This window comes from Heptranchias perlo, chromosome 1 (assembly GCF_035084215.1).
Source record: "Heptranchias perlo isolate sHepPer1 chromosome 1, sHepPer1.hap1, whole genome shotgun sequence".
Lineage (NCBI taxonomy): Eukaryota > Metazoa > Chordata > Chondrichthyes > Hexanchiformes > Hexanchidae > Heptranchias > Heptranchias perlo.
In genome coordinates this window covers 56999171-57012457 of record NC_090325.1, presented here as the reverse complement: position 1 = coordinate 57012457, position 13287 = coordinate 56999171, and the positions used below count along the sequence as shown (strand labels likewise).

General features: G+C 46.0%; 1 protein-coding gene across 5 annotated transcripts in view; it reads right to left on the bottom strand.

Annotated features, from left to right (window-relative positions):
- dnajb5 (DnaJ heat shock protein family (Hsp40) member B5) overlaps positions 1-13287 on the bottom strand; it is a 51499-nt gene that overhangs the window by 16286 nt on the left and 21926 nt on the right. The window contains exons 4-5 of one of the 5 annotated variants that reach the window (XR_010963074.1): positions 9045-9163; positions 1629-1756 (exon numbers count right to left, since the gene is read on the bottom strand). The exons of 3 other annotated variants lie outside the window; for them this stretch is intronic. Coding sequence is in view for 1 of the 2 variants with exons in the window: in XM_067985340.1 (XP_067841441.1) it covers positions 9045-9163 (119 nt within the window). In the remaining variant the exon portion in view is untranslated. The remainder of the gene's footprint in view (positions 1-1628; positions 1757-9044; positions 9164-13287) is intronic. One more of the 5 variants, XM_067985340.1, reaches the window with a different exon arrangement.

The window sequence follows — 13287 nt, the reverse complement described above, 5'->3', positions numbered from 1 at the left end:
TCTTAATCAATGGATGTGACACATTTGCCTTTTTCTATGCTTCAAATGGCCAAATAAGGAGCTGGAGGTAGTTATTTCATAAATGAAGCACACCATACATCATCTAAGTTCTTCAAAATGTCTCATAGTCCCCTATCTGCAATAAGCTACATTGTACATAGTACAATATTATATTTTTATTGCTGCTACTGTTTCAGTCTAATTTGGATGAAGAAGTATGAAGAAGAGGCAAGATGAAAAAAAAAAGGTTGTTTTTAAAAAAAATAGCAACAGGATGTAATAATGCAGGGTGTTCAACCTTTTGGACTTGTGTCAAAACCAGCCAGTGAGCCACACGATTATACAAAAATGCGAGCACTGATGGACTGAAAATTCATCCACAAAAATTGCAAGGACCTGCAGCCAAAAAAGTGGGGCTACCAAACCCTGATGCAAAGAAGATACTACTATACAAATTCCAAGGCCTCAAACACCATCCTCACTTTCATTCTTTTCTCCCCCCAAATCTTAAACTGCGAAGGTTCAGTTTCAGCTGGAGGACTGGTACAAATAGACTACTCCCTAATTGATCGAAATCAATCAAACAGGGAGCAGCCTGTTCTGGATCCCCAGGCCCGGTAAGTTTAAAAGAGATACAGCTCAGCTGTTCAACTGGCACACTTTTTATTAAACTCACTTCAACTATGATTCATTTTAGCAGCCAATGAAACAAACCATTGTTGAAACTGGCTTTGTGCACTTAATACGAGAAGTGGAGGCCGGATGAAATGAGATCACTTGCGGGCCACCTGTTGTACATAGTAATGGACCACAAAATAAAAATACAATATTACTTCATTTGAAAATGTCCATTCATTTGAATTTCCAGTTTTTGTCAGATCATCTTCAACAAAGTGAGAAAAGGAGTGAAAGTTCCTGGAATGACATGAGTAGCTAGACAATTTGCAGATAAAGTAGAATAGATTATGAAAAAGATTAGGTGCTCTTAAAGACATAGTAGCATGTCTAGCTAAGTGCAGCCCCAAGTCTTAAAGGAAATCGGACTGAAATTAGTGAAGATTCTTATAAGTTCATTAAATTCATGAAAGGTTTGAGAATTCGAAAGTGTCTAACCTATTATAACCACTTTTTAAAAAAAATGGTCAAGAAGCATACTTAGAAACTATAGACCAATAAATTTAACATATGTTGCATGGACGGTCCTTACTATGGTTATGAGAAATCTACTGGATGAACAATTTTTTTTTAAGAAGCTATGCTTTTACACGTCAGTATGGATTCAGAAAATTTGTGTTTAACTAAATGCTGGAGCATTTTGAAGATATTACAGACATAGCAGACTGGAGAAATGCATTATATACCTGGACTTTCAGAAAGATTTTGACAAAGTTCTACATTAGAGATTAATGGCTCAGTCAAAGAGTTATGGAATAGGAGGTAAAGTGAAAGGCTTTGAAAAGGGTACAGAATAGAAAATTGGCTAAAACTGAAAACAGAAGATATTCATAAATAGGAATTTTTCAGGCTAAAATGATGGCATAAGCAAAGTACACTTTAGGACCCATGCTATTTTAATATATATGAATAGACTTAAAAGCGTCAGCTTAGTCTGTTGGTAACACACTCACCTCTGAATCAGAAGATTGTGGGCTCATGCCCAACTCTACGACTTGGGCACATTATCTAGGCTGACACTTCAGCACAGTTCTGAGGGAGCTATCATCTTTCAGAGACGTTAAACCACGGTCCCGTGTGTCTGTTCAGATGGAAGTAAAAGATCCCACGGCACGGTGATTTAATCACAGCAAGTTGTCTTATAAAGGAGTTTTATAGTATATAATAATGCATAATGTGTTATGCTGCTGGTAAAGTGAAGATGTCCCCCTTTAAAAGGGCAACAGTGTCCAATTATTTCTCAGACCATCCAGAGTTTAACTATTGTTTGGCCAAGGAAATTTGCTCACTGATTGTCAGCTGGGAGGCACAGGTTTATTACAGATGGAAAACAAAATCGAGGTTAGCAGCATGATGTGCCATTTTTAATAAATTACGAATGGACCTGCAGTGATGCTCAATGAGAGTTAGAGGATGTATAGTGGATAGTGGAGGTGGTGGATGGTGGGAAGCAATGATGGCCTTGTTTTGAAGGCAGGAGGATACTGTTTGGAGAATTGAAAAGAAACCTGGTGACTGCTTTGTGATGCTGTTAAAGAACAGTTACAGGTTGGAGTGTGGTATTTTGGGATGGATGGGAGTAGAGGCTTCAACGGTAGAAAGGATTATTAATGGAATGGTGGCAGTTCAAGCGGACAAGAGGAGCCAGTCACATAGCAGAAAGAGAAATTAAAAGTGGTGGCATGTGGGTTTGAAATCCAGTCATTACGTAAGGTAGAGTGGATGGAAGTGTAGGATGGGCCGACAGAGGAAGGAAGAACTGGCTGAGGCACAAAAGAGCTTTTTTTTTTAGAAAAAATTCGTTCATGGATGTGGGCGTCGTTGGCAAGGCCAGCATTTATTGCCCATCCCTAATTGTCCTTGAGAAGGTGGTGGTGAGCCGTCTTCTTAAACCGCTTCATTATCTGAGGGGTTGCGAATGGAACTGAACACTGTGCAATCATCAGCGAACATCCCCATTTCTGACCTTATGATGGAGGGAAGGTCATTGATGAAGCAGCTGAAGATGGTTGGGCCTAGGACACTGCCCTGAGGAACTCCTGCAGCAATGTCCTGGGGCTGAGATGATTGGCCTCCAAGAACCACTACCATCTTCCTTTGTGCTAGGTATGACTCCAGTCACTGGAGAGTTTTCCCCGATTCCCATTGACTTCAATTTTACTAGGGCTCCTTGGTGCTACACTCGGTCAAATGCTGCCTTGATGTCAAGGGCAGTTACTCTCACCTCAGCTCTGGAATTCAGCTCTTTTGTCCATGTTTGGACCAAGGCTGTAATGAGGTCTGAAGCAGAGTGGTCCTGGCGGAACCCAAACTGAGCATCGGTGAGCAGGTTATTGGTGAGTAAGTGCCGCTTGATAGCACTGTCGAGGACACCTTCCATCACTTTGCTGATGATTGAGAGTAGACTGATGGGCGGTAATTGGCCGGATTGGGTTTGTCCTGCTTTTTGTGGACATACCTGGGCAATTTTCCACATTGTCGGGTAGATGCCAGTGTTGTAGCTTTTTTAAAAATTCGTTCCTGGGATGTGGGCGTCGCTGGCAAGGCCGGGATTTATTGCCCATCCCTAATTGCCCTTGAGAAGGTGGTGGTGAGCCACCTTCTTGAACTGCTGCAGTCCGTGTGAAGGTTCTCCCACAGTGCTGTTAGGAAGGGAGTTCCAGGATTTTGACCCAGCGACGATGAAGGAACGGCGATATATTTCCAAGCTGTACTGGAACAGTGCGGCTAGTTCTGGAGCAGAAGTCTTCAGCACTACAGCCGGAATGTTGTTGGCGCCCATAGCCTTTGCTGTATCCAGTGCACTCAGCCGTTTCTTGAGATCACGTGGAGTGAATCGAATTGGCTGAAGACTGGCTTCTGTGATGGTGGGGATATCGGGAGAAGGCAGAGATGGATCATCCACTTGGCACTTCCAGCTGAAGATAGTTGCAAACGCTTCAGCCTTGTCTTTTGCACTCACGTGCTGGACTCTGCCATCATTGAGGATGGGGATATTTATAGAGCCTCCACCTCCAGTTAGTTGTTTAATTGTCCACCACCATTCACGAATGGATGTGACAGCACTGCAGAGCTTTGATCTGATCCGTTGGTTGTGGAATCACTTAGCTCTGTCTATAGCATGTTGCTTCTGCTGTTTAGCATGCATGTAGTCCTGTATTGTAGCTTCACCAGGTTGGCACCTCATTTTTAGGTACGCCTGGTGCTGCTGCTGGCATGCTCTTCTACACTCCTCATTGAACCAGGGTTGATCCCCTGGCTTGTTGGTAATGGTAGAGTGAGGAATATGCCAGGCCATGAGGTTTACAGATTGTGCTCGAATACAAATTTGCTGCTGCTGATGGCCCACTGCGCCTCATGGATGCCCAGTTTTGAGCTGCTAGATCTGTTCTGAATCAATCCCATTTAGCACGATGGTAGTGCCACACAACACGTTGGATGGTGTCCTTAGCGCGAAGATGGGACTTTGTCTCCACAAGGACTATGCGGTGGTCACTCCTACCAATACTGTCATGGACAGATGTATCTGCGACAGGTAGTTTGGTGAGGACGAGGTCAAGTAGGTTTTTCCCTCGTGTTAGTTCGTTCACCACCTGCCGCAGGCCCAGTCTGGCAACTAGGGCCTTCAGGGCTTGGCCAGCTCGGTCAGTTGTGGCACTGCCGAGCCACTCTTGGTGATAGACATTGAAGTCCACCACCCAGAGTACATTCTATGCCCTTGCTATCCTCATTGCTTCCTCCAAGTGGTGCTCAACATGTTGTAGGACTGATTCATCAGCTGAGGGAGGGCAGTAGGTGGTAATCAGCAGGAGGTTTCCTTGCCCATGTTTGACCTGATGCCATGAGATTTCATGGGGTCCAGAGTCGATGTTGAGGACTCCCAGGGCCACTCCCTCCTGACTGTATATCACTGTACCACCAACTCTGGTTGGTCTGTCCTGCCGGTGGGACAGGACATACCCAAGGATAGTGATGGAAGAGTCTGGGACGTTGGCTGAAAGGTATGATTCTGTGAGTATGGCTGTGTCAGGGTGTTGCTTGACTAGTCTGTGGGGCAGCTCTCCCAATTTTGGCACAATTCCCCAGCTATTAGTGAGGAGGACTTTGCAGGGTCGACCGGGCTTGGCTTGCCTTTGTCATGTCTGGTGCCTAGTGGTTCAATGCCGGGTGGTCCATCCGGTTTTATTCTTATGACTTTTCGTAGCGAGATTTTACAACTGAGTGGCTTGCTCGGCCATTTCAGAGGGTAATTAAGAATCGACCACATTGCTGTGGGTCTGGAGTCACATACAGGCCAGACTGCGTAAGGAGGGCAGGTTTCCTTCCCTAACTGACATTAGTGAACCAGATGGGTTTTTACGACAATCCGGGAGTTTCATGGCCACCATTACTGATACTAGTTTTTTTTATTCCAGAATTTTATTTAATTAATTGAATTTAAATTTGCTAGCTGCCGTGGCGGGATTTGAACTTATGACTCTGGATTATTAGTCCACTAACATAACCACTATGCCACCCTACCCGGAAGGTGTACTCAGGGTGGAAGAACAGGATGTGGTGTAAGGAGAATAAGATGATGACAGGGGTTGATACTGAAATAACTGAAGATTGAGTTGTCAAAGCTTTTATTTCAGGGAAGGCTGACATTTATTTAAATTTATTAACAAACAAGGGAACAGCAGCACATGTGGACAGGAACACATGTGATGTAGTTTATTTGCCTATGGTTAGAAAAGAAAAACATGACAATGATTTTTTTTTATTGCTGTTGAAAACTCTCATTGAACTATTTAAATGCACTTGAGTATTTTTGGAAGTCATTTTTATTTATTGAAGACTGTTAACAAAAGTCAGCAAAAATACTAATAGTGCACTAAACTTTCCGTTTCCGTACCCCTGGTACATTCCATGCATATCAGGAAATCACGCACCCATCAGCTTGTGATTTTCTCTTCATTGACTTAGCAAGCAGAAAGTTTAAGTCAGGAACGTAGAGACAGAAACTCACTGACAATGGGGAAAGCAATGGTGGCGGTAGGAACCTAAGAACAGGAGTAGGCCATTCACCCCTTGAGCCTGTTCCGCCATTCAATTAGATCATGGCTGATCTGTACCTCAACTTCATTTACCCACTCTTGATCCATGTCCCTTGATACCCTTATCTGATAACAATCTGTCGATCTCAGTCTTGAAAATTTCAATTGACTAAGCATCCACAGCCTTTGGGGGAAGGATTTCCAGATTTCTACTCCCCTTTGTGTGAAAAAGTGCTTCCTAATTTTACTCCTGAATAGCCTAGCTCTTAGTTTAAGATTGCACCATGTTCTGGATTCTTTTACCAGAGGAAATAGCTTCTCTGTTTCGATCCTATCAAATCCTTTTATCATCTTAAACACCTCAATTTAAAAAAAAATTTGTTCATGGGATGTGGGCATCACTGGCGAGGCCGGCATTTATTGCCCATAAGAAGGTGTGGTGAGCCGCCTTCTTGAACCGCTGTAGTCCGTGGTGAAGGTTCTCACACAGTGCTGTTAGGAAGGGAGTTCCAGGATTTTGACCCATCGATGATGAAGGAACGGCGATATATTTCCAAGTCGGGATGGTGTGTGACTTGGAGGGGAACGTGCAGGTGGTGTTGGTCCCATGATCCTGCTGCTCTTGTCCTTCTAGGTGGTAGAGGTCACGGGTTTGGGAGGTGCTGTCGAAGAAGCCTTGGCGAGTTACTGCAGTGCATCCTGTGGATGGTACACACTGCAGCCACTGTGCGCCGGTGGTGAAGGAAGTGAATGTTTAGGGTGGTGGATGGGGTGCCAATCAAGCGGGCTGCTTTGTCCTGGATGGTGTCGAGCTTCTTGAGTGTTGTTGGAACTGCACTCATCCAGGCAAGTGGAGAGTATTCCATCACACTCCTGACTTATGCCTTGTAGATGATGGAAAGGCTTTGGCAGGGGTGGGGGGGGGGGGGGGCAGGAGGTGAGTCACTCGCCGCAGAATACCCAGCCTCTGACCTGCTCTTAGATCACCCCTCACGTTCTAAACTCAAGGGAATACAAGCAAGTTTATGCAACCTGTCCTAATAATTTAACGCTTTTAGCCTGGTATAATTCTGGTGAATCTGCACTGCACCTTCACCATGGCCAATATACCCTTCCCGAGGTGCGGCACCCAAAACCGAATGCAGTACTCCAGATGAGGTCTGACCAAAGCTCAGCACAACGGAAGCATCACTTCCTCCCCTTTGATTTCCAAGCCCCTCGGCATCTCCACATCATGACTACCATCGACACCACAAACTGCCGGCTCACAGTGGAAAGGATATCCAAGAAGATCGCGCCGGCATCTCCACACCTTGAGATGAAGGTCAACATACCATTTGCCTTTTTGATTACTTTTTGTACCTGTGCACTAGCTTTTAGTGATTGTACCTGGATACCTAAATCCCATTGCTCTACTTCAGTATCTCGCCATTAAGAAAATATTCTTATTTGTCTTTCTTGGATTCAAAGTGGATGACCTCACACTGAGAAACACCATGAATGATCGTTAGTTTAAAATATTGTTTATTCTAGAATAAATAAATACTGTCTACAAAGTTAGTGGAAGCGTCAAGAGAGGTGGAAGAACTGGGTGTCTTCCGTGTATATATGGAAGCTAACCCCATATCTGTGGATGATGTCCCCAAGGGGCAGCATGTAGATGAAGAAAAGATGGGAAGAAGAATGGATCCTTGGGGTACAGGAGGCAACAACGCGGAGGTGGGAAGAGAAGCTATTACTTGAGATGCCCTGGCTACGATTGGCTAAGTATGAGTGGAACCAAGCGAGTTCCACTTATAATGAGCTGGAGAACAGAGGGCAGGCGCAGAGGAGAATGGTGTGATTGACCATGTCAAAGGCTGCAGAGAGGTTGAGGAGAGCTAATGCAGCATAGTCAGTCACAGGGGAACACCACCACTTGCAAGTCACAAACCATCCAGACTTGGAAATATATCGCCGTTCCTTTATCGTCGCTGGGTCAAAATCCTGGAACTCCCTTCCTAACAGCACTGTGGGTGAACCTTCACCACACGGACTGCAGCAATTCAAGAAGGTGGCTCACCACCACCTTCTCAAGGGCAATTAGGGATGGGCAATAAATGCTGGCCTTGCCAGCGACGCCCACATCCCATGAATGAATAAAAAGAAATTATTTGTGCCTGGTTAGGGCTGAGGCAGGGATGGAAACCTAATTTGGGACTCAAACATGGAACTGCAGGAAAGATATGCATGGATTTGGGATAGTTATTTGAATACTTACCCAGTTCTTCGAGTTGGGCAAGTATAGGTAAGTATAATTTAAATTTGACTGCCAGGTGTGACAGGAAGAAGAAATCAAGTGTTAGTTCCTGTTGATAATGCTTTGAAACATAAAAAGGACCAGTGAAAGTTAGTTAATGGCCATGGGGGCAGAAGGCAGTGGCAGCAGAGGTAGGAAAGGAGTATACAGGCCACAGACCCAGGGAAAGGCAGTAGTCCGGTGGCAGAATGTGTTTTAAAGTGGCGGGAGACCCAGCAGAGATTTTCAACCGAGCAGCGTGGGAGAGTGCAAGCCTTAGCAGGAGTAGCAAGAACCAGACATTTTACTGTGGAGCTAGACCCAGCAGTGATCTTCAGCCTACAGGGGAGAAGCAGCCCATCTGAAGAGGGGAGCTGGAGGTGGTGCAGAGCCAGTTGAGTGACACAGAATCGGGCCTTGCAGAGGGCCCAGGCAAGGGTGTATCAACAGTGCCATCTGGTGGCAGGAGGAGTGTAATTATAGCATGAGAGCCAAATATTAACAGATGATTGTGTCAGTACTGTCTCAGTTATCAAGCATCACAACTGACTTACTACTGAAAAGTATGAGCACACATTATTTAGTGTGACACTTAATGTTTAGAATAAAAATTTCTTGTCACTCACCTTGGATCAGAGAAAGACAAATTGAAATATTTTCTTAAATTTGAGAGACTATGAGCTTTGGAGGAGCAAGGGCATTTGGGTATCCATGTGCACAAATCATTAAAAGCTAGTGCACAGGCACAAAAACTAATTAAAAAGACTAATGGAATATCTGCTTTTATCTCCAGGAGGCGGGAATATGAACATATGAAATCGACAGGCAGGAAAAAAACAGCTGGTCCATCAAGCCTGCCTGTGGATGGAGCATCATGACTAGACACTGCCTACCCACCCTCTCGCAGCCATGTAATCTCTTGGGAGAGGCAAAAGAGATAAAACCCAGGGGAAATAAGGGAAAAAGTACTCTGGAAAATTCCTCTTTAACCCCCTCTGGCAATCGAAACTAGTCCAGATCACATGGACCAAGTGTTATCTATAAAAGGCACTTACCGTCTATATGATCCAATCTCTGCCCGAGTCAAGAACCAGTTCAGCTCCCTTTTGAAGGCATGTGGAAAGTCAGCACCCACCACACCATCCGACAATGTAATCCAGAGGCTCGCTACTCTCTGGGAAAAGAAGAAACGCCTAACATCCAGTCTTTTCCTACTCTTACATTCTTTAAACTCACGTCCATGGTCCTCCAAACTTCATCAATAGATACGCTATCCAGCCCTTTAATTATTTTATAGACCTCTATCAGGTCTAGGCTGCTCTGAAGTAAACAGACCAAGATCCTTAAGCCTATCTGCGTAGCTGAGGTTCTTTCATAAGGTCGGAATCATTCTCGTAGCTCTCCTCTGCATAATTCCAAAGCCACTATATCACCCACCACGTAAGGGAACCAAAACAGGGCTAAGTACTCCAGATGCTGGCTGACCAGCGACAAAATGGTGTCCTTTGATTTATACTGAATAGTTCAATTAATACATCTCGATACCCTGTTAGCTTTAGCTACAGCTTCTCCACATTGGTCATGAACCTTCAATGATCTGTGTACAATAACACCTAGATCTTTTTCTCTCTCAACCTCTTTCAGTATTGTTCCCTGAAAATGATTAGTGTATTCTGCGTTGGCCATACCCACATGCATGACGCTACATTTATCGAAGTTAAATGCCATTTGCAATTATGTGGCCCACTCTGCTAGCACATCTAAATCTTTTTGAATTTGATTGTACTTCTCTGCTGTCTTAACCCTTGCACAGATTTTGGTGTCATTTGCAAACTTACTGACCATGGGCTCGATTTTACCAGCGGGTTTCGTGTGCGTTTCCAGCGGGGGGGCCCCGAAAATCCCGATATCCAGGCACTTGACCGGATCGCGCCACGATCCCGCCCACTTCCGGGTTCCCCGATGACGTGCGGGGGTGCGTGCGCAGCCCCCGCTGGTGGGAATCCCGCAGGCAATTAAAGCCAGCGGGATGCCACTTGAGTGTATTTATTTTGCTTGTTCAGGTCATTAACTGTCCTGATTAAGGGACTGTGTGTGATTTTGGAGAAACATGGGACTGTTTCACACACTGGGGGAAACAGTCCTAGTTGAACTGGACATGTTGCAGCCGTCAGCCTGTGGCAGCTGCAAAGGTCCATTTGACAGGTGGGGCGGGGGGGGGAAAGAGACCCTCATCCATTGCAGGAGGCCGCTCTGTCACTTGGGACAAAGTGTGGCCGCCACCACCCCCCTCCTGACGGTCAAAGTCACCAACCTGCACACTCACCCCGGGGTCCGGAGACATGTGGCTACCTCGCGGACCCCCTCAGATGTACATATTGCGGATGGGGGCCGCCGTAGCTGCAGTCATGACCTCCTCGGAGGACGCACAACATCGCCAGCCTCGCCATCCACCTCTGACACATGGAGCTCCACAACAGAGTGCTGTGACACATCCACCTGTACAGCAGGAGGGGGGGGCTACCGCAGAGAGAGACGCGTCGCAGAGGGCACTACCCTCGCCACAGGGTCCACAGACCGAGGCGCAGCTCCCCGGACCTCTCTGAGCAGCAGTGCACACATGTAGTCGTGGAGATCTGCAGCCTCTTTCATGCCGAGCTGCTCCTGGCTGGCCCCAGCACCATCTGCTTACCTGTCGCTGCCAAAGTCACCACTGCCCTCCACAACTTCTCCTCCGCATCCTTCCAGGGTGCAGCCGGGTACACCGCCGATGTCTCTCAGTCGTCTGCGCGGAGGAGCCCTGCAAATACACCTGCACCTACTCTGCAGTAACACAATGGGTGGCATCAGTGGTGGGTCCTCATAGTGATACCCAGGAGCGGGCATTATTGCACAAAACAGACAGGATTCGCGGAGACATGGCAGTGGTGGTGCCAATATAATGTGTGATGTGAGTTGTTCTGAAATTCAATATAGGTAACACCCATGACAAACCCTCAAACACCCTTGTGCATCCCCTTCATGCTCACGACACGTTTGCCTTACGCTGCCTACTGCACATATGTGATGCATGCCCTGTGGCTGCAGCACAGGTGGTGGCACGTTGAGTGAGGCTGGCCATGAGGGAGATGCACGAGAGGGTGAGTATGGGATAGAGCCATGAGATTATATGAGGATTGGGTTGCGGGGTGAGTACTCGCGAGGTGAGTAGGTGCAGGTAAGGTGAGGATGGGGTTTGAGTGGGTATGAGGGGTGATGGGACAGAGTAGTGTTGGCAGTGCCGAAGGAGATGTGGGGTGGGGGCAGTGTTGTGGCAGACGGAGTGTAGGGGAAAGACTACGTGTTCTCACTGTGGCTGACCTACTGCGGTCATTGGAGCGCCTCCTGCACTGTATGCAGGTGGGCGATATGTTGGTGGTGCAGGTGACCTCCTCTGCCACCTCGAGCCAGGCCTTCTTGGTGGCAGAGGCAGGCCGCTTCCTCCCGCCCGCCGGGTGAAAGAGCTCTGTCCTCCCCCTCCTCCTCACCCCATCTGATGATACCTGGGGTGAGGCATCATTAGACTGGGAGCAGCCTTCCCCCTGGGCTGCTCCATGCTGTAATTTGTTCTATTGGTTGCAGCATCTGTCAGTGGAGGACTGCCCCTTTAACTAGAGAGCCTCCAGCTGACAGATCGTACTGCGCATACGCAGCCCGCCCGATGCGCAGACCAGCAGCGCGGAGCCCGGAAGAGCAGGTAAGTGGATCCAATTAGTGTGTTGCCTGCTACGATCGCGCGGGCAACCCACTAATTTCACCGAGCATGTTGACCACGCTCCCGAAACCCAATCCGCCGGAAACCCGCAGGCCTGGTAAAATCGGGCCCTATATTCCCAACACCATGGTCCAGGCAATTTATAAAGACAGTGAACATTAGGGGGCCTAGGACCGATCCCTGAGCGACACCACTAGTAACGTGCCTCCAGGCTGAACCACATCCGTTAACTACAACTTTCTGGCTGCAGGATTGGAGCCAATTCCTAATCCAGCGTATCAAATTCCTGATACCACAAAATTCTATCTTGAGGTACCTTATCCACTACCCTAATGACTTTTGTAAGGCACACCCTATTTTTCCAGAAACTGTGTTATGTATTTCCAATGGCCCCTTCCCTTTCCCAGTGATCATAAAGGGCATCTCTTACTTCTTGCATCTTCCAATAATGGATGTCAGGCCTGTCGTTCCCTGGCTCTGATTTGTCTCTTTTTTTGACAATAGGAACATGAGATAGCTTCCAGTCTAAGGGAACTATCTCTGACGCTATTGAACTATTGAAGATACCGGCAAGGGCCTCACATAGCACGACCCGATCTCTTTAATCACCCTTGGATGAATATTATCCAGACCTGGAGCCCAATCAATTTTGAGCTTTCCTAATCTATCCAAAATGACAATACTATCTATTTTAATAATAAAGCTATTCAGTACAGAGTACCCCCATCTGGAACATAAACAATCTACAGAAGTATGGACTAATGTGAAATGGTCATTTAGTAGCTCTGCCATAATCTGAGAATCAGTTTGAATACAAAGAGGAGAAAGTTATGCTTCAGTTGTACTGAGCTTGGTCAGATCCCATCTAGTCCTGAGTTCAGTATTTGGCACCATAGCTCAGGAGAGATATATTGGCCTTGTAGGCCTCATGTCACCAGAACTATGAGGACTTAAAGGGTTAAATTGAGAACAGGTTGCATAAATAACTTGGCTTTTGAGTTTAGAAGGTTGAGGGGTGATCTAATTGAGGTGTTTAAAATGACTAAGAAATTCCATAGGGTAGATGGAAAAACTATTTCTTCTAGTGGGGGAATCCAGAACAAGAGGACATAATCTTAAAATTAGAGCTAGGCCATTTAGGAGTGAAATCATGAAGTATTTTTTCACACAAAGGGTAACGGAGACCTGTAACTCTCCTCCAAAAGGCTGTGGGTTCTGGGGCAATTGAAATTTTCAAGATTGAGATCGATAGGTTCTTGTTGGGTAAGGATATCAAGGGATATGGAACAAAGGTGCGTAAATGGAGATACAGATCAGCCATTACATAATTGAATGGTCTACTCCTGTTCCAATGTCCTGTGTGTCAATATCTCTCATGTAATAACGGTCAAGTCTGTCAGTTTTTTTTCCCTCACCGATTAAACAGTTTAATTTTTATTTTACTGGTGCAAAACATTATTCATTTTAAAGAATACCCTTCTGCACAATTATATTCCATCAAAGAAACATTGCACACAATCATAAATCAGACAAAAAAAAACCAA